The following is a 21692-nucleotide window of genomic DNA, read 5'->3' on the forward strand; positions in this document are numbered from 1 at the left end:
TCCCAGGTTTGTGTGATCACCTTTTGCAACCATCTGACAAGCAAAGTCAATGGGGAAGCCAGATTCACTTAACAAACAGGTTACCAACTTATCATCTGCAGTGATTCATTTCACAAATGTCTCACTTAACAACATAAATTTGGGGCTCAATTGTGGTCATAAATTGAGGACTACCTGTATTTACACAATGGTTAAATATACCTTAAAAATCTAATGGTTGCAAGGTTACTTTCAAACTTAGGTATGGGTCTGTGTATGCCTGCGTCAGAATCTTCTAGAAACACATTTCATCAGCTCAGTTCATGACCACCAGCATCCATGGAGGTAGGGGAGGGAGTTAAAATTGTCAAAATGGCAGGCTGGGCATCATAGTGAAAGCCCCCAACCCTTTTGCATTTACACATCTTATATTGTAAAGGTAAAGGTAAAGGTTCCCCCGCACATGCGTGCTAGTCGTTTCTGACTCTAGGGGCCGGTGCTCATCTCTGTTTCAAAGCCAAAGTGCCAGCGCTTGTCCGAAGACGTTTCCGTGGTCATGTGGCTGGCATGACTAGACGCCAAAGGCGCACGGAACGCTGTTACCTTCCCACCGTAGTGGTCCCTGTTTTTCTACTTGCATTTTTACGTGCTTTCGAACTGCTAGGTTGGCAGAAGCTGGGACGAGTAACAGACGCTCACTCTGCTACGCAGCACTCGGGATTCGACCCGCCAAACTGCCGACCATCTGATCGACAAGCTCAGCGTCCTAACCCACTGAGCCACCATGTCCCTTATATTGTATTGTATATTGTACACGTCTTCAAAAGAAGTTGGACTTACATACAAGCCACCTTCCATGGGCACCAGACTTTATGATTCAACGGATTACATAAAATCAAAAAATTATATAATTCAGAGACTAGGTCAAGTGTAACATCTAATGTTACTCAGTAATATCCATCCATCCAGTCATCTATTTAAAGGCAGCCAAGATGTGGGACCCTAGTCTCAAGTTTGAGTTGAGATCACCTCAAACCATTTTTTACCTTCTCCACATGGGCTCTTGGGAGCCTCTCGTATTAAACAGAAATAAATAAAGATATGAAAGAAGAGTGAATGAGTTAAGGAAAGGGGCAGAACAAGAATTTCATGCCTAGGGGGAGTTGATGAGATCATCACAAAGGGAGAGGTGAGAAGTTTAGAGAATCATAGGTACTCCATTTTGGACATTTCTTGGATAGTGTTGTGTGTTTTCCCAGCTTCCTATAGACTTCTCAGATTCCATGTACCAATTCATAGTTTTGGGTTTGTCGTGCTTCTAGCGGACCGGGAGATTCTTAGCACCCCTGCCCCATTTAAGAGGCCCCCTACTCGGGGCCATTGTTAGGTTTTGCCTCCATCAACATGATTTTCCTGGGAAATATATAGTGTAGTAGTCTTCCCTTTGCTTTCTACACCGCTGTACACACACTGTTCAAGTGGCTGCCAACACACCGTGTGCTATTCTTCTGAAGCCGTTCCAACCAATGTGGTCTCTGCCTTCAGTTGATACTGGGGAGCTAGCTGCCAAAATCTAAGGGACTGGTTTGGACAAAACTCAGCAGCACTTTTTCGTGCGGCTGCTGATAAAAACATGATCGCCAACATGATCGCCAACGTCCGATAACGTATATGGAAGAAGAAGAAGGAGGAGGAGGAGGAGGAGGAGGAGGAGGAGGAGGAGGAGGAGGAGGAGGAGGAGGAGGATGTGCCTATAAGGAAAGAGATAATGGTTTCCAAGGGTAGAAAGACATAGAGACATTTTGTTGTTGTTGTTAGTTGCGAAGTTGTGTCTGACCTATCACGGCCCCATGGACAATGTTTCTCCAGGCCTTCCTGTCCTCTACCATCTTCTGGAGTCCATTTAAGCTCACGCCTACTGCTTCAGTGACTTGGTGTAACTTGCATGTTACTTAATGAACTGACAAGGATTTCTCTTAATTCCTATCCTTCATTTCTTGTGCTTATGATTTCTTACTTCTTGCCTATGCTGTGCAGAACAAAGCTTATCTGAAAGTAGTGAATAAGTATTTATCTATTTATAGCCTTCCTTTATTATTTTCCCCACAACAACCCTGTGAGATGGATTGAGCTGAGGGGGGCGGGGACTGGCCCAAAGTAATCTGGCTGGTTTTCTTGGTGAAGGGGGGACTTGAACTCATGGTCTCCCACTCTCTGGCCTAGTGGCTTAACCTGTAGATCACTGGAGAACAATTGAAGTTATGAGATATGCTTCAGTATGGCTAGATCAGGGGTAGGCAACCTTGGCTCTTTTATGACTGGTGGACTTCAGCTCCCAGAATTCCTGAGCCAGCGTGGCTCAGCATGGAAACCTCTCCCTTTCCCCTCAGCATGGCTGGCTCAGGAATTCTGGGAGTTGAAGTCCACGAGTCATAAAAGAGCGAAGGTTGCTTACCCCTGGGCTAGATTCATACCATCCATTTAATTTCAGTATTGGATTTACCTATTTCCTGGCTCCTAACATATTATAACTCTCTTCACAATGTAACAGATCCATTAAAGATTTATTAAAGATCTAGAAACCTGATTGGTTCTAATGCTGGCTAGTCCTTGATTAGGCCTTGTGCGTATTTTACTATTTTGTCCAAATCCTGCCCTGTTTAGTTTTTGATGAACCAAATTTTGCAAAATAAGAAAGTGAGTTATTCCAGGAACCACACAAAGCACAGGCTGTCTTTAATTGGAAAGCAACCCAACGGGCTGGATCCCTACCACAAGTCACACCTCAGTTCACCTAAAAGAGAAAGAAGCAACAAAAACTAAAAACCCACTGTTCCTCAGATTGACTCAGGCGATCGGACCATAGCTTTTGAGATGTTTTTTGCAAGTCAAGCAAACTGTACTTACTGTCCCATGATAAAGTGTGGAATCGCTGACAGAAAGGATCCAAAGGCCATAATTAGACAACCTGTTCCAATCACTTTTGGGCGGTGAACTCTTGGTCCAAGGTAACTCACCAGAACCATGATCAATAAGTTTCCTGAATCAGAAGAAGAGACGTAAACAGCCCTCTCTGGGAAAGGAAGACCTGTGATAGTGGCGAATATCTGTCGCTCGGGTGTAGGATGAGGGTGAAGATTCGTTCTCCAAGCTTGTGGGCAGGTTTCTGAATGTTTCATTACCAGGCTAGGTAACACCTTCAGTATTTAGGGCAGGAGGCCTTCAAACTGGCCCTTTTACGACTTGTGGACTTCAACTCCCAGAATTCCTCAGCCAGGCATGCCTGGCTGAGGAATTCTGGGAGTTGAAGTCCACAAGTCCTAAAAGGGCCAGGTTTGAAGGCCCCTGATTTAGGGGATGTCTGTGTCAGTGCTCTTCTGTTTATAAGGGCTTCAGGTGTGGGTGTGTTAAGTGAGGGTCTTGTGATGGGACAGGTGTGAGTCTTCATTGAGAGGCTGGTGATGGGTCTTGTGATGGGGAGGTTACATCCGGTCAGGGTCATTGGGAGGTGAACTGCTGTGGTGGTATAGGGAGGGGGCTTGCATGGGTTGGTTGAGAGTTGGTGTGTGGTTGATTTGGATTCTGAGGGGTTTGTATGCTGGTTGTAGGTCAATGTGTTTGTTGATGGAATTGCTTGTGGATGCCAGAAGGAAGACCTTCTCTGGCCAGCCTGTAACTTCTGCACCCCAGAATGAGTCAACCTACCTATCTCAAAGCTTCCATCAATCAAGCCAACCACCGACGATGAGATCTCGAATCTCCGCTCAATCTGAGTCATCATGCTCTTCATGTAGCTTCCTGCAAAAGCTTTGGCAAAAAAAGAAAACGCCAGCGCTCCAAGAAATACCTAAGATGAAAACAGAGATTTAAACAGTGAGTTGGCAAAGGAGCTGTTGCTAGAAAGTTGCTAGAGGTATCTCGTACCTCTAACGTCATAGGCATAGAGCCTTTTTTACTATCCAGTCAAAGGCCGGTGGGCAAGTGAAATGCCCACGGTAAAAATTAAAAATGGAAAAATAAAACAATAAAATAAACAGGGTGCACAATCAATCTTCAAAGGAAAAGAGCACAAAAGAGCTTTAAGTTGTTGGCAGAAGATCGTTAGGGTGGATACAACCTAATTTCCACCAGGAGGCTGTTCCAAAAAACCTCCCACCACAAAGGGCTTCCTGGCCTTGCATCCCCCACTCCTCCCCAAAGTGGTAAACTACAAAGACCTTTTCCTAGAACGATCCTATAGGTTGGACTGATATTACAGATAGTCCTCAACGTACGACCACAGCTGACCCCATAGTTATGCTTATAAGTCATGATGGCCATTAAACAAGACACCATGTGACTATGCCTGATCTTACAACCTTTTTTTTTTGTGGCAGTCATTAAGTGAACGCAGGGGTCATAAAGCAAATGCAGTGCTCAGAAAGCAAAGGCCACAGTTGTTCAGTGAATCCACTGTCCGGAATGGGTGTTTAAACGCCCGTTTCCAGCAAAATGTGTTATAGGGCTTTTTTTCTCATGGAACGCTCAGAACGGAGTTCTGGCACCTTTTTTTGGATGGAACCTTGTAGGGTAGGCAAGGCGGGTTGTATGACACGTGTGAGTTCCGGCACCTTTTTCTTTTACAAAAAAAGCACTGGTTATAAATCACAGTCAGGTTGCATGGATGCTGCACAAGGCTGTACACGTGGACGCTCACCCAAAATTCAATTACACGATTGTAGGGGAGGAGCTTGGAACTTATAACATTGCTTAGTTAGTTGGAACAACTACTACCAGATTTCTGACTGTAGATTTTACTCTGTGATTTTTTTTTTAAAGTGTGAATCGTAGGAATATTTTTCAACTCTCCAAAGAAAGTGGCAGAGCTATTGCTTTTAGCTTTGAAACAGAAAGGGCGTAGCCTTCACTGGATGCGACCTGAGGATTTATTGCAGAGAAAAGAGCAAAAGGAAGCCATTTAATTTCAGAATACAAAGAGGCACAGCCTTTGTGGGATGCAGCTCAGGGATTCATTGAAGAGAAAATTGGAGGAGGAGAGCTATTACCTTTAACTTGGAAATAGAGAGAGATGCCATCTTCGTAGGATGTGATCCAAAGGTTTTATCCAGGACAAATGGATTTTCTTTTGCTTTCTATGTGGCTGTTTGTCCGTCCACGGTGTTGATCTAAACTGAAAACACAGACTTTTCTATTTGGTGGTCAAAATATAAGTGAAATTTCTAGATTGGATCTTTCCAACTCTGTTATTCTGTTGCTCTGTTGTTCGTTTTGATTGGGAATTTCCGGCCTATAGGGCTAACCCTAAACTCAAAGGTTCGTCCTATAATCTCATGATAAAAATCCAGTCTTCTCCTAAGCCCTGTCTTTCCATAATATCCCATTGCTTTCAACACGTGTTCCTTTTTTCAATCCTTAGCCTTCCATCTCCTAAGCTTAAGCCAGAGGTCTTCAAACTCGGCCTTTTTATGACTTGTGGACTTCCAGAATTCCTCAGCCAGTGTGCCTGGCTGAGGAATTCTGGGAGGTTTTTTTTATCCCATTTGTATCCCACCCTTCTCCGAAGACTCAGGCGGCTTACAATTTAAGCACAAATCAATGTGCTTAGCAATAGCCTTCATTCTATGTATATGCCTGCTTATTAGGGCTTTATTACAAAGTCAGCTTATTGCCCCCAACAATCTGGGTCCTCATTTTACCTACCTCGGAAGGATGGAAGGCTGAGTCAACCTTGAGCCTGGTGGGACTCGAACCTGCACTAATTGCAGGCAGCTGGTGTTACTTAAGGAGGCATTAGCCCACTGCTCCACCAAGGCTCTGTTGAAGTCCACAAGTCATAAAAGGGCCATGTTTGAAGACCCCTGGCTTAAGTCAGGCATGTCAGGCAACGTATCAGGACTTTTTCCCTATTGCCGGCAATGGGGTGGGCGCGGTTTCGGCGTGACGCATCCGGCCTGTGGGCCAGCAGTTTGACATGCCTTGCTTAAGTGATATTAGTCCACATACAGAAACATATTGTAACTTTAAAGCAGGAGGCGAGATAATCAATTATTTGTAATTGCTATAAAGAAGATTGGAAGATGCTCCTTTATATATATTTTTTTGTTTCTTTTCTCTTTGCTTTTTTCCCCCAGCACTATCTTTTCTACTTCTTCTTTTATCTTTCTTTTTTTAATTCCACTCTATATCATTTCATGTTTCCTTTTTACTTATGACAAAAAGTTATTTTTAAAAGGTACTAATATGCATATTGTCCTATTGTTCAACATGTTTATTTTCAGTACTAAATCAGGAAGATGACTTCGTGGCTTCTAATCTAAAACCATTGGCTTGAAAGCTCTATTTGGTGACTAGACAGTGTTTCCAAACAATAAGAAGGAATCACACAGAGAAAATTATATACATGAATTGACAGCAAATTAGAATCTCTGTATTACAGATGAATAGCTGAGTTCTTTTCCATGGCTGCATGCTGTTTTTAAAAGTGACCCTCTCCATTTCCACAACAAATTGCTCCTAATTTATAACTATTAATGTGAAGAAGGTGCTAAATAATTAAGTATACTAGCTATGTTAAAAATCAACACTAATTCAAAGTAAGTGAGATAGGGCCGCACTTTGTGCAGCAAAGCCCCAGCTCACAAACTCAAAGGCTAGCTATGGTCCTTGGCTTGCCTACCCCAGGCTGAGTATTGCTTGAGCTAGTTGATTAAAATAGCATCTTTTCATACCGGCCACTGGAATGTGCCATGATGACACTGAAGAGTGGGGTAGGGTGAGGTGAGGTGGGGTGGAATGGGAAGGAAGGGTGGATGGATGGATGGGTGGATGGAAGGAAGGAAGGAAGGAAGGAAGGAAGGAAGGAAGGAAGGAAGGGAGGGAGGGAGGGAGGGAGGAAGGAAGGAAGGAAGGAAGGAAGGAAGGAAGGAAGGAAGGGAAAGAGGCAGGAAGAGAGGGAAGGAGGGAGAGAATGAAGGAAGGATGGAAGGAAGGACGGACGGAAGGAAAGAAGGAAGGATACACAATGCTAATGAACTCTTTGCAACCCTTAGACAGCAGATCAATCTTGGTGAAACTTGAGAATTGCATTTATATCTTCCCGGCCTACATGTATATCTTCCCAGTCTGAACTCTGCAAAAACCTAGTAGGATAGGGTTTAAGGCATTAGGAACGTGGGATCATCAACTATCTGTCTATCCACCAAATACCATGGATTATTACCTGGCTGACCTTGGAAGCGAAGTAGGGTCAACCTTAATGAGAGACCACTAAGGAACCACAGAGATGAAGGCAGCACCAGGAAGTTGAAAAAACTATCCTGGCAAAGACAGTGGGAGACCATTTCTATACTGCTGCTAAGAAGACTCCATGAACATGTCTCTTAAGTCACATGGAGCCACATTTAATTTGAAGGAAACTTTAAAATGCATGTATAGGTTTGCAGCTTGATAACCCAATCCTACATCTATCTCCTGAAGAAAAACTATATAAAATGCTGACCTCATTACAGAATGAACTACAAGAATTCCTGTTTCAATCAGAGTTCCATAATTTTGTAGTGTCATCATTAAAAATATTCTCATACCCCTTTTTTATAACCATCCAACAGCCAAAGTTCAGTGGGACTTACTTTTTTTCATAAAAGTGAGCAAAGGAAGCTGTCCACGAACACACCTCAGTATTGGATTCCCAAGATGAAAAGTAACCCAAATCCCAGTTAGATCCTCCTTTTCATCAAGTCCCTGTGTTACATAATCCTGGATTAATTTTATGACTCTCTCTCTCTCTCTCTCTCTCTCTCTCTCTCTCTCTCTCTCTCTCTCTCCACCCAGACAATCCCAATGTTTATCTCTTCTGTAAATTCCACGTGGATATGGAAAGGTCCAACCTTCCATCTCGGCGCCCTGAGCCAATGACCACATCAGATTAACAAGTGTTTAGCAGGCTAACATCAAACAATATGCAAACGGCATGGAATGTGTTTGAGCCAAACTTGGTTGTTAAACACAGCCTCCACTTTGTGTTTTATCTCTGGATGACAATCCACCTTCTAGAGAATCTGACCTCCTTAGTTAAAGGCAGAACATTTTTGTCAGGTTTCGGGCTCCTCCCAAGTCTTCTGCGTTACAGAGACATGTTATTCTGTTTCTGCTCCCATAAGAACCCCTGGGAGGAAAGCTGCTTTGGTTAAGTGTTGGCAAAGGTGGAGCAGATGTCCTCAAAAAAAGATAAGGCCTCCTTCACTGGAGAAGATAGAATTAAGGCTGAGCTAAAGACCAACCCCTCTGTTTCTAAAAAATTCTCTTCCACCTTGGGACTTGTTTCCTTACCTTAAGTCTTAGGAAATTCAGATTTATCTTGAGGGTGTTTCAGAGCTTGTTGCTGGAGGTGTCAAAAGGCTGTTTTCCATTACTCATGTGTCCATCGCTCAGAAGCTTTGAGGGTTGGACTTGCTGATCTTAGGGTCCTTTCCACCTCTACGATTCAATAATTCTCTGGCTACTCAAACTTCTCAACCTGAAAATGTCCCACAGGATAACTTGAGCAGTGAACAGCTGTACATCAAAGGAATCTCATACCCTGAAGATCTTGCAGAGGGCAGTGGTCTAGATAGCTTTTGTGGTTGTCTGCAGGACCTTGCAACTTTTGTGAAAGTGAAAAAAGGAGCAACAAACTGTTGGATATGTTCTGTCCCTTATATAGGCATTTATGTATGTATTGTGTATGTATATTTGTATATTTGTCTGTCTGTCTGTCTGTCTGTCTGTCTCTCTCTCTCTCTCTGTTCATCTATTTATCTATCTCTGAGTATCTGTCTGTCTGTCTATCCATCCATCCATCCATCCATCCATCCATCCATCCATCCATCCATCTATCTATCAAATGTATTGGCCACCCATCTTACTACAGAGTAACTCTGGGCAGATATATGATGTCACCATATCCATGAAAAGGGTCAGGATAGTCTTACAATGGCCTGATGCTATTTATGTCATTGTACCCTCCTCCCCCCGCTCCGGATCTCCACATAACCCCTGAGCCCCCTTAATCCCTAAATTCTATGAGGTCTCCAAGTTCATTTTTAAAATGGCTTCACAGCCAATTTCCAGGATGACAAGTATGAACCATGCCCTCTTTTTGGTAAACTTGGCAAGTTTCAGTCATTTTTCCAGAACGCTCACTTTCACAAGATGGGGTAAATCCACACAGCGGATGAGATCTCCTATGAGTAGCAAGCAGCTTAATGCAAATTCCACAGCCAGCGGATATATATACTTCCTTATGTATTGTTAAAACCTATTATTCTTTTTTAACAAACATCTCAACTCTGTCTAAACTTGGCACTGTTGCCAAGAGGCAATCTTTCCCAAGAAGGATCACAATCACCACCAAGAAGTCTCCTTTTTTCTTGGCATCTCCAATGTCGCCTCAGGTTACAGATATGGCTACAGGTGGAATTTACCTCCTTTAAAAAACAGGTTGATACGAGGAGTCAGCAACTTGATCTGGGAAACGAGATTTTCTCAGGTTTGTTAGGGACCAGCCAAGCTTTAAGAAGAAGCCACCACAACCTGGAATGGTGCAGAAGGTCCTACTCTGTTTACATTATGAAACCCAGGCCACTTTCAGTTGTGGGGAGAAAGGCCAGCTATAAATCATAATAGCTACTTAAACCTACCCATCAGAATCAATAACATTTCATTTAGACTCAAATCCCTTGAATATCAGTGGTTCAACTCTAAGCCAGCCATTCCCCTTATTTATTATTAACTAAAGTTGCAGTTGCCAGAATGCAGAAGCTAAAAGACAAACAAAAAAGATAGGAAACTTTGTAGCAGTTCATTAGTTTACTAAAAAATTGTTTTTCTTTAGTAATGCCAAAATATCACATTACATGCCTTTAAGGTTCCAATTCGTTCAAAACCACTTCTTTTGTTCTAGCATTATTTGGGGGGTGAGGTGGGTGGGATTTCTAGCACAAGATCCCCTAAAGGGTTAAAGGATTCCCACCAAGCATCTTCCCAACCAGCTAAGGAAGGCAAAGCAAAGCGGATGAGATGATCCTAACTAAAAGAGAGAAAACTTACTTTTCCGACTGGCAGGTCTGAACTCTTCAATCCCCTGAGGCAAGCAGCCAAATCATGTGCGTGTTCAAGGATCAGCCTCCTTTCCGAAGGTGGAGAAATAGCGCCGGGCATTAATTTCCCCTTGCTTTTTTTTTTCTTTTTCCCCTTTCACTTATTTCCATCCTTTCCAGGAGAGCAAAGCAACAGGGCAGATTTATAAGGTGAACTGCGATTGCTTGCATTATTAATAAATGGGCATTTTGCCCGCAGTTGCATTCAAGGCCAGGGGTTTTTTTTTGCTTGTAAATCCTTGACTTCTTTAGAAAAGTGAAAATTAACCTCTTCCGCCTGTTTTTTTTTTTTTTTTTTTGCACTCAAGTGGTAATGATTGCCTGAAAGAATTGTGCCTTAGTGAAGAACAGGTGACCGTCTATCTGCTTGTCCTCAGTTTTCAGATGGGTGAACTTCTACACCCAAAAATCTTGGAGTTGAATCTGCCAAGGTTGAGAAAAAAATCGATCTGGATTGAAAATATCTGCCTCGTGGCACCATATAGTGAGTGCTACCCTTGAAAGACAGCACACTAAAAAGCAGAGATATCACCCTGTCAACAAAAGTGCGTATAGTCAAGGCCATGGTCTTCCCAGTTGCAATGTATGGCAGTGAAAGCTGGACCATAAGAAAGGCTGAGCGCCAAAGAATTGAAGCCTTTGAACTATGGTGCTGGAGAAGACTCCTGCGAGTCCCTTGGACTGCAAGGCGATCAAACCGGTCAGTCCTAGAGGAGATCAACCCTAACTGCTCTTTAGAAGGTCAGATCCTGAAGCTAAAACTCAAATACTTTGTCCACCTAATGAGAAGGAATGACTCACTGGAGAAGAGCCTAATGCTGGGAAAGATTGAGGGCAATAGAAGAAGGGGACGACAGAGAATGAGGTGGCTGGATGGAGTCACTGAAGCAGTAGGCATGAGCTTAAATGGACTCCAGAAGATGGTAGAGGACAGAAAGGCCTGGAGGAACATTGTCCATAGGGTCGCGATGGGTCGGACACGACTTCGCAACTAACAACAACAACCCTTGAAAGACCATTTCAGGTCACCAGTGAAAGTGACTGCTGCCTGACGCCAAAAAAGGTACTGAAAGTTTGAAAGCTCAACTGATGGTTTGAAGGTTCAAACCACCTACTGGTCCTTTGGATTTTAGCAATCCAGATGTTTTTCTCAAAAAATTATGTGCCATCATGTCTGTGTTGTCTCTTAGAAATCTGCCCAGATCTGTTAGCCCTAAACAAACTGTATGTGCATCATGCTAAAAAAACCATCAAGGAATGAGTTTCTACAATCCAATGATTGTTGTTGTTGTTGTTGTTGTTAATTGCGAAGTCGTGTCCGACCCATCGCGACCCCATGGACAACAGCATAGAGACTCATGGCAGAAAATTAATTCATGTTGCACGAATTAGGCTTAACACTTTAGGATGAATATGATCCTCCTAACTTTCCAAGTCAATTAAAGGTTCCAAATAATACGAAAAAAAATCTAGCTTGTGTATGAATTCATTTTAAGACCAGATTGAATACTGATGATTAAAATAAGCTGTCAATTTTCTCTCTTGAAGCTCCAGGAGAAAAATAATAATAGAGAACTTATTTCCAAGTTCCAGGATAGTGGAAGAGGCTGAAGAAGACAAATAATCAGTAATGTTCATAATTACATAATAGAAGGTTAAATAGAAGATATGGCAAAGCTGTTATATAATCTATCAACTTCTCTCAGTCTGGAGTTTACCAATTGTTCTAGACTAGAGTATTTTGTAGGGACGCAATGGCTCAGTGGTTAAAGACGCTGAGCTGGGGCTGGAAAGCTGGCAGCCTCGGTTTGAGACCCAAGTGACACGCAACGGGTTGAGCTCCTGTTCCTGCCCCAGCTCCTGCTCACCTAGCAGTTTGAAAGCATGCAAATGTGAGTAGATTAATAGGTACCACTTCATTGGAAAGGTAACAGTGTTTCCGTGTATATAGTCATGCTGGCCACAGAAAATGTCTTTGGACAATGCTGGCTCCCTTGGCTAAGAAATGGAGACGATCATTGCCCCCCAGAGTCGAATATGACTGGACAGGGGAAACCGTTACCTTTCTAGTTCTCTGATTGGTGGTCTAAATGACATCAGTATTTCTTCTGAGAAACTATTGTGGTTTGCTCCTACAGGTTACCCTAGCACATGGGTCTTCAAACTTGGCCCTTTTATGACTTGTGGACTTCAACTCCCAGAATTCCTTAGCCAGCGTGCCTGGCTGAGGAATTCTGGGAGTTGAAGTCCAGAAGTCATAAAAGGGCCAAGTTTGAAGACCCCTGCCCTAGCATCTTAGATAAATTAGTTAGGTAATTTTTCTCAAAATCATTAGCAGAAATTGGCTAACAAAGTTGGGATGCCACAGCTTTCAATGTGTCTTTCAGACTGTAGGCCATCCTTGGGGGCTGAAAGTTGCATAACAGAGTATTCTTCCAATTTTATACTTACCCGATCTAAAATCTGCTTTGAAGGGCCCGCTTTTGAGTCCCGCTTTTGAGTGCCCTCGACAAACACACCACAGCAAACGCCACCGGGAAAGAAACCAATCTCGATAATTGCATTCCAATTACAGCAGGTCTGTCCTTTTCCTATTTGTCTACATGGAACATGAACTTTTCGAGACAATAGTATACTTCAGATAACCCCTAGTACAAGAAAAGCTCTATTCAATGCGTATGAAATAATTTGTCTAAACTGGCATTTGGAAATGACAAAGAACAGCTTGGCTCCAGGACTACAAAAGCCATTTTCCACTAGATGGAAACATTCTGGATCCTGATTCTTTATTCCGATTTCGCTGCCTGAGAAGAAAGAGGGACCAAGTTGATTGGTGGAATCTGATACCAGGAATACCCGTGGCCTTTGCAAACTTCGCTCTTCAGCACAGGCGGTCCTTGACTTGCAACCATTCGTTTAGTGACTGTTCGAAGTTACAATGGTACTGAAAAAAAGTAACTTAGGACCATTTTTTCACGCTTACAATCATTGCAGGATCCCCAGGGTCACGTGGCTGAGATTCGGATGCTTGCCAACTGGCATGTACTTATGACGGTTGCAGTGTCCACAGGGGTCAAGTGATCCCCTTTTGCGACCTTCTGACAAGCAAAGCCAATGGGGAAGCCAGAGTCACTGTTACTCACTTAACAACTGCAATGATTCACTTATCAGCTGTGGCAAGAAAGGTTGTAAAACGGGGCAAAGCTCATTGAACAACTGTCTCCCTTAGCAACATAAATTTTGGGCTCAACTGTGGTCCTAAGTCGGGGACTACTTGTATTTAAAAAATGCTTTGATGTTTCCCTTCATCATCTGAATGTTTTCAGATGCAAACATAAGATAGTTGTTTTAATATTTCACACTATAGGTCAGAAATCAGCTTCTTTAAACCCGGTTAAACCCTTACCATAACAGAGAGCTTACTGGTTAACCTGGATAATCACCGATTATGATCTAAAATGGCCTGTGAGCAGCTTGCTTTATTTTATTGATAGTGTAATGGTTAACACTAAAGAATCTACTCATCAATTCATATTCACAGCTTCGACTAAACAATAACTGAGTTGATAGTATCTTACTCTCTGGTCCATCTCTCTTGCTAAGCTATAGTACAATCAACCATTCAACGGTAGCAAAGAGGCACAGATATTATAATGTGACTGGGAGGATTTTTGCAGCATACCATGCTATCCTTCTAGAATAGTTTATTTTATACCTCTCTATATATTTATATGTATATACATTTACAGTATATATATATAAATGGTGTAAACACAGTTGCTTCCATGTTGGTAAGTTTACATTGAGACTATTGTAATGCTTTCTAGGTCATAGCAAATAGAGACTGAACAGGACCAAACTTGAAATCGCTACTCAAGGCTGAACTTGGGTTAGTACTGGGATGGGAGACCAAGAGGAAATCTGAGATCAATAGACTAGATTGTGAGATTTAAAGAAAACATCTAAGAGAAAGGCTCGCTTAAAACTAGTCAGTCTTTAGGGTGACTTAACTTCATTTTTCATACTCTAGATAAATGGTTATCTTTGTCCTTGATCTAAATGTTGTAATATCTGGCACGCACGTGTTACTCGATGACTGAAACAATTGCCTTTGCTACTAAGCCAGTTTCAATAGAAGATCATACTCTGGAATTTGGTTATCTGACAAGCCATCTTCTCCACTGCCAGCCCAGTTAATCTCTTCCCACAGGCATGCTCAGCTGTGGGAATTTCCTTTCAGCATCCAACATTGGAGAGACAACAACACGTTTTAAATTGTTTATATTTTTTATTGTTATTATTATGGTTGATCGCACATATGTTTAGACTGGATCCGGCATTTTTATCCACCCGTAGAGTCTTTCCCAAGGACCTGGGATGGATGACAGATGTTTTTGTTGTTCTTTTTGTTGCTGTTGCTGTTTTAATCTCTGTTGCAAACTGCAACACAGAAACACATTAAGTAAATAAAACAGGATGGACATTTGAAACTTAACTACCTTATTATTGTATCTTCCGTTCTTTTGTTTGTTTTCTCTCTTCCCTGCACTTTCCAGAAGGATCGGAGAATTAAATGTTCCACTATGAAAAGTTTTTTTTTTATTAAAAAAAAGTGATACAACTTGTCCTATAGGGAATTTAAAGCCAACAGCCAAGCTTGAAGATCAACATTGTTGGTCCTGGGGTTTCATCGCAACCACACACTCTCCAAGAGAACTTGAGGAGCACATTCTGCTAATCGTAGCCTCCAGGCAAGCTGGGGCCACAAATCGTAACGATCCCCCCCCCCCGTAACAATCGTGGTCTGTTTGCAAGCATACAACACTGTGCGGGCTGCCTTCCAAAAGGGCACTGTGAACTTCCTTGTTTGGTTTCCCCATTCATCAGGGTGAAAAGTATCACGTTGAAACTTATTTGGCCTCTGTTAAATTATTGCATTTAAACTTTTGGAACGGAGCAACGATTAAACACCTCTTGTGCGCTTCGGAAGCATACTTGATTTGCAGAAGCCAACTTCTTGGAAAACCTCTCTATTGCTTTCCTCCCCCCACCCCCACCCCACCCCCACCCCCCTCGCCCACCCAGAATTGGTCTCTGGCCAACTCATTTGAACCTAAGTATGTTTTAAGACTCTGTTGGCAAGAAACGTTGCACGCCATACCTTTATTTACGGCTGCTTGGGGCCGCCCGCTGGCCCTGCTGTTTGCCGCCTGCTTCTTGCTGTCTCCCGGCGGTCTTTTCCAGCGGTGGCTTTTCCGGACCATTTGCGGCTGCTTGGGCCGATGCCGGCTGTCTTCTTTGTCAGCTGTTTCTCCCCGGTTTGTCTGCGGCTGCTCGGGGCTGACGCCGGCGTTTTTTTTCCTGCTCCTCGGGCCTTTTGGGCCACCTAGGCGTTCCCGGACTGGCCCCGGTTGTCGGGGTGGACGCCGGTGAATCTGCTCGGGCGGCGGCGATTTTGGGCGATGACAAAGGCAGTAATGGCGGCAATGATGGTGATGGCGGCAATGGCGGCAATGGCGTGGGCGGTGTCCCCGGCGCTGGTTGCGGTGGTGTCTGGGCCGCGCCTGGCGCCGACGACGGCCTGCGCTCGGCAGCAGCGGCGGCAATACGTGTTCGGCGGCGACGGCGAAGATGGTATGTTCTGGCCGTTTTTAGCGGCCCAACAGCTGATGAGACATTTCTGGGGCCTGCTTTTGGACTGCTTACGGCTACACCAGCGTTTCTTGGACTGTATGCCTGTTTGCCGGCGACTGACTTCGAGCTTTCTCGGCTTTTGGCCCTCTCGCCAGCGGTGGGATTTCCACGTTGCCCTATTTCGCCTTGGGCTGCTCTTTAGCGGCACTGTCGCCCTCGGGCCGTTTTGACGGTGGAAAGGACGACTGTTAGTCATCTTGGCGGCGACGGCGTCTTCAGTCCATTCAGTGGCGGAGAAGATGACCGCGGATCATCATAATGGTACTAGGATGACGTGGTTCCCCCACCGCCTTTGGACTGCTTTTGCAACGATGTTCGCAATTTGGACCATCTTCACTACCCTGGCCTGCTTGCCCTTTTTGTCTCGGACATATGGACATATATACTTATCATCTTGTCTGCCTACCTTCCCCCTCTCCCCTTGGATTTTGGGACATAACTGGGTATCGGCCACGGTGGGAGAGTGGCTTGACTTTTTCCATCTGCGACCCCATGGAGGTGAGAGCTCTATGGGGTTGCCTACCCAGAGGATATCTGGCCCACCTCCAGGAACAGAGTTGCAACCCGTCGTGAGAGGGCGGGGGGTGGCCTGTCTCTGGGGGCACCCAACTGAGTGGCAGTGAAGTTGGGTGGGGACCAAGATACCTGTCTTTATGCTTCGATCCTCCCACTAATGGGACGCCTTTCCTGGACTTGCTAGACTTATGCGGAAATATACTAGCACGGATTTGTGTGCCCTCAGGGGAGCCCCCCTCTCCTGGGTGCGACCCGCCTCTTTAGACACCTTCAACCTCGATGACGGGCCCGAGTTTTGGGACCCTGAGAGATGGCCGGGCAGGGGCAGGGGCCGTCAATATAAAGTTAACAGAAGGCCTCTGATCACTTTTTTATCTAGATTTTTTATAGGGTTAGGGAGGGGGGTGGGTGATAAGGGTTGTTTGGCCTTGGGGGGTGGCCAATCAACCATGGTTCAGGCCGGACTTGGGTCTGACCGCGCGGCGGGAGAACGGGGTGTCGCTGTCTCCGGAGCTCAAGAGCGGGTCGTGGGATTACCAATTCCCACGACGGGGAATGGCAGCAGGCGGATAGACAGGGGGCCGTATCGCTACCGGGAGGGCCATCTCCGCTACTTGCAAGCGGTGAGGCGCTCCGACCCTCTGCTTCTTCCCCGAGGTTCTGGGAGCGAGGATGTGCAGCCTCCTGAGCTCCGGCTGGTGTATCTGAATGCCAGGTCCGTGGTTAACAAAGCTCCCCTCGTTAGGGATTTAGTTGAGGGTGAGCATGCGGACCTGGCCTGCATCACGGAGACCTGGTTGGGCCCAGAGGGTGGGGTCCCTTTGGTTGACATCTGCCCACCAGGCTTCCGGGTGCTGCACCGGCCTAGAGCTCAAGGTAGGGGTGGGGGAGTGGCGGTTATTATTAGGGAGACCTTATGTCCGCGGGAGACCACCGTTTCTCAGATAGTCGGGTGTGAGTCTCTCTTTGTGAGATTTGGTTCTGGGGCGCAGTTGGGTTTGCTGCTGATGTACATTTCGCCTAGTCGTACAGCGGCAGCCCTGCCCGAGCTGCTTGATATCCTCTCAGGGTTGGTGGTTGAGTTTCCCAAACTTATAGTTTTGGGAGACTTCAATCTACCATCCCTGGGAGGCTCATCTGAGCTAGCTCGGGAGTTCATGGCTTCCATGACGGCCATGGACCTGACGCAAGTAATTTCTGAACCAACTCATGAGGGAGGCCACACTCTTGACCTGATTTTTTTATCTAGACGGTGGTTGGATGATCTTGGTGGGGGCTCTCCATTTATTATGCCCCTGTCATGGACCGATCATCATCTCCTGCGGATGGTCTTCCGTTTTGCCACCCCCCGCCGTGGGGATACGGAACCAATTAGATGGTACCGCCCCAGACGCTTAATGGATCCTGATAGATTCCAAGCGGCGCTGGGGTCCCCACCTGCCTCCATTGCTCACAGCTCGGCGGATGCCTTAGTGGAAACCTGGGAAAGGGCAGCCACTGAGGCACTTGACCGGGTTGTACCCTTGCGGCCCCTGACCCGGCGCAGATCCCAGCGAGCTCCATGGTTCTCCGCGGAGCTCCGGGAGATGAAGCATCGGAAACGGGGCCTAGAGAGCTGTTGGAGGTCGAGCCGATCCGAACCCGACCGGTTGCGGTTAAGAACCTATATTAGGTCTTATCTCGCTGCGATGAGGGTGGCGAGGTGTAATTACTTCTCTACCCTCATTGCGTCCGCAGATAATCGCCCGGCCGCCCTGTTTAGGGTGACTCGCTCACTTCTTAATCAGGAGGTGAGGGAGGATCCCTTGCAGGGTCGTGCCGAGGAATTTAGTCAACATCTGTCGGATAAAATCGCTCGGATTCGGACCGGTTTGGACTCCAGCTGGGCAGAGTCAGGCGATCAGGACACGGACGGTCTTGTCAATGTTATCTGGGAAGAGTTTGATTCTGTGACCCCTGATGAAGTGGACAGGATTATGGGGAGGCTGAGCTCCTCCACATGTTTGTTGGACCCGTGCCCTTCCTGGCTGGTTTATGCAGCCAGGGAGAGGACACGAGGCTGGCTCCAGGCGGTTATATCTGCTTCTTTGAGTGAGGGTTATTTCCCCACCGTCTTGAAGGAGGCGGTGGTGAGACCTCTCCTCAAGAAGCCTGCCTTGGACCCAGCTGTATTGAACAACTTTCGTCCAGTCTCCAACCTTCGCTTTCTTGCGAAGGTTGTTGAGAGTGTGGTGGCGCATCAGCTCCCTCTGGTCCTGGATGAAGCGGATTATCTGGACCCCTACCAATCGGGTTTCAGGCCCGGGTACAGCACGGAGACGGCATTGGTCGCTCTGGTGAATGATCTCTGGAGGGCTCGGGACAGGGGATATTCCTCTGTCCTAGTCCTATTAGACCTCTCGGCGGCTTTCGATACCATCGACCATGGTATCTTGCTGCGGCGTCTCAGGGGATTGGGAGTGGGAGGCACGGTTCTTCGGTGGTTCTCCTCCTATCTCCTGGGACGTTTGCAGTCGGTGTTGGCAGGGGGGCAGAGATCGACCCCGAGGTCTCTCGTTTGTGGAGTTCCTCAGGGGTCGGTTCTCTCGCCTCTCCTGTTCAACATCTACATGAAACCGCTGGGTGAGATCATTCGTGGTTTTGGAGTCGGGTATCATCAATATGCCGATGATACCCAACTTTTCTTTTCGACCCCAAACCACCCCAGTGATGCCCTCGCTGTGATGTCCCGTTGCCTGGAGGCGGTTCGGGTCTGGATGGGGAGGAACAGACTTCAGCTCAACCCTGACAAGACTGAGTGGCTGTGCATTCCGGCATCCCGGGACATTCAAAATGTTCCATCTCTTTCTATGGGGGGTGAGCTCTTACCCCCCGTGGATAGGGCTCGCAACTTGGGAGTCCTCCTAGATTCACGGCTTACCCTAGAAGATCATGTAGTGGCCGTGACTAGGGGGGCTTTTGCCCAGGTTCGCCTGGTGCGCCAGTTGCGGCCCTATCTGGACCGGGATGCCCTGTGCACGGTCACTCATGCGCTCGTGACCTCTCGCCTTGACTACTGTAATGCTCTCTACATGGGGCTTCCCTTGAAGACCACTCGGAGGCTCCAACTGGTACAGAATGCGGCCGCGAGAGTTGTCTTGGGAGTTTCCCGGTACTCCCATGTTACACCTTTGCTCCGCGAGCTGCATTGGTTACCAGTTGTCTTCCGGGTGAGGTTCAAGGTTTTAGTTATGATCTTTAAGTCCCTACATGGCATGGGTCCGGGGTACCTCGGGGACCACCTGCTGCCGGCTTCAACTCCCCTCCGCCCTGTGCGTTCCCACAGAGAGGGCCTCCTCAGGGTGCCTCCGGTCAGGGAATGCCGACTGGCGGCCCCCAGGGGGAGAGCCTTCTCTGTGGGTGGCCCGGCTTTGTGGAACCAACTGCCGGTGGAGCTCCGGACGGCATCGGACCTCCGAACTTTCCGTCGTGGTCTGAAGACCCATTTGTTTGAATTGACCGGTCTGGCCTGATGGGGAGCTGGGTTTTAAATTGTCATTTTAGATTGCATTATTGTTTTTTAATTGGGCACTGATTTAATCTTTGTTTTAACTTTTGTATAGTATTGTATTTTTATTTATATGCCCTGTGAACCGCCCTGAGTCCCCAGGGAGAAGGGCGGTATATAAATTAAATAAAACATAAAACAAACATAATACCTCCTTCAGTTAAATTAAACTCTTGGTATCTTCAGGAACACCTTTTTTCACCCTCCACCCATCCACCTCCATTGCGCAATGTTGTAGCAGGTATCATAGCAGTTGATTGGCATGTACAGGTAGAGAGTACAGCCGTAGGAGGCTTCCGATGCATGCCAAAACTATGCTGCGCTTTTGGGCTTGGTGTTTTGGGCTGAGTGCATTTAAACATGAGCTTAGTGCTCAAAACAGTACAGATAGTCCTCAGCTTATGGAGCCCCAATTTTCTGCGGTTAAGCAAAGCAGTTGTTAAGTCAATTTTGCCCCATGTTGCGACCTTTCCTGCCACAGTTGTTATGGGCATCAGTGCAGTTGATAAGTTAGTAACAGGGTTGATAAGGGTAAGCTGGTGCCCCCCCACCCCCGGCTTTGCTTGTCAGAAGATCACAAGAGATGATCCCATGGAATACGAATAAATATGAATCGGTTGCCAAGCGTCTGAATTTTGATCATGTGACCACGGGGATGCTGCAACGGTGGTAAAGGGGAAAATCGTCATGTCACTTTTCCCCCCCAGTATCATTATAACTCTGAATGATCACTAAATGAATGGTTGTAAGTCAACCATGATGGCAGGGCTGAGCCATGAAGTACTGTAGATGTCTCCCTCCAGCTACACCATGTAGGGTTTTTTTCCCCAGTAGGCTACAGACATGTCAAACACAAGGCCCGGGGGCCGGATCCGGCCCACGAAGTGGTTTCATGTGGCCTGCGAAGCCATCCTGGAAACAGTGAGGAAACGGCCCCCACTGCCTTGGCCCTGGCCCAGAGACCCTCCTCCTGCCAGAGACCCTCAGATCTGTCCCACTCCTGCCTGGGCCCCCATAGGCACCCTTGATGCGAACGATGTAGAGCTGGCCACGCCCAGCCAGTAGGCCATACGCACTCTAGCCACGCCCAGCCAGTAGGCCACGCCCACCCTGGCCATACCCACCCAGCCCCCTGAGGGCAACCGCAATGCTCATGCGGCCCTCAGTGAAATTGAGTTTGACACCCCTTACTTAAGCATACCGTAGCATTCTTTAGTTTTCCATTTGGCTCAAAGAATCAGGACCACCCAATACATTGTAGCTCAGAAGGTATATTGTCCAAGCCTATACACAAGAATCTAGTTGACTAAAGTTCAGCACTAAATTGGCATCAAATAAAGGTCAAGAGAGGGCTGGACTTGGAGTATTTGTGGACACATAATGATTCCAGGCTGATGACTTGTTTAATTCCACCCCAACCCACCACCACCAGCAGCAGCAGCAGCCCACCTCTGCCTGTGCTTCTCCAACAGTTGCTAGCCAAAGATGCTAACTCCATCTAAGTATTTTGTGTGTATGCAACCAATATGAAACCCTCATTTCTTAACCTTGGCAACTTGAAAATGGGTGGATCTCAGCTCTCAGGATTCCCAGCTTGCATGAAGGCCACCCATTTTTAAGTTGCCAAAGTTGAGAAACACTTCTCTTGGGCAAATGGGGCATTTGAATTCCAGCATAAATAGCAGGAAAAAAGGAAATAAATTAAAGCAAGCTTTCTTTAAAGGGTTAGGGTTAGAATTAAAGAAGTTGATTTTATTCGTAGATGATCCTTCTCCTTCTTTATGGGCATACTTTTGGAAAAGACACCCCCCCCCACCTCA

General features: G+C 46.1%; 1 protein-coding gene across 1 annotated transcript in view; it reads right to left on the bottom strand.

The window, feature by feature from the left end:
• LOC310642678 (solute carrier organic anion transporter family member 1C1-like) overlaps positions 1-16005 on the bottom strand; it is a gene marked incomplete at its 5' end in the record, with an annotated part of 38094 nt that extends 22089 nt beyond the window's left edge. The window contains 5 exons of the mRNA XM_083366564.1: positions 2887-3019; positions 3685-3826; positions 5025-5111; positions 15287-15696; positions 15822-16005. Of these exons, the coding sequence (XP_083222690.1) occupies positions 2887-3019; positions 3685-3826; positions 5025-5111; positions 15287-15696; positions 15822-16005 (956 nt within the window). The remainder of the gene's footprint in view (positions 1-2886; positions 3020-3684; positions 3827-5024; positions 5112-15286; positions 15697-15821) is intronic.
• Positions 16006-21692: the final 5687 nt, after the last annotated feature.

Source organism: Vipera ursinii (assembly GCF_947247035.1).
Source record: "Vipera ursinii genome assembly, chromosome: 6".
In the NCBI taxonomy this organism is placed as follows: Eukaryota; Metazoa; Chordata; class Lepidosauria; order Squamata; family Viperidae; genus Vipera; species Vipera ursinii.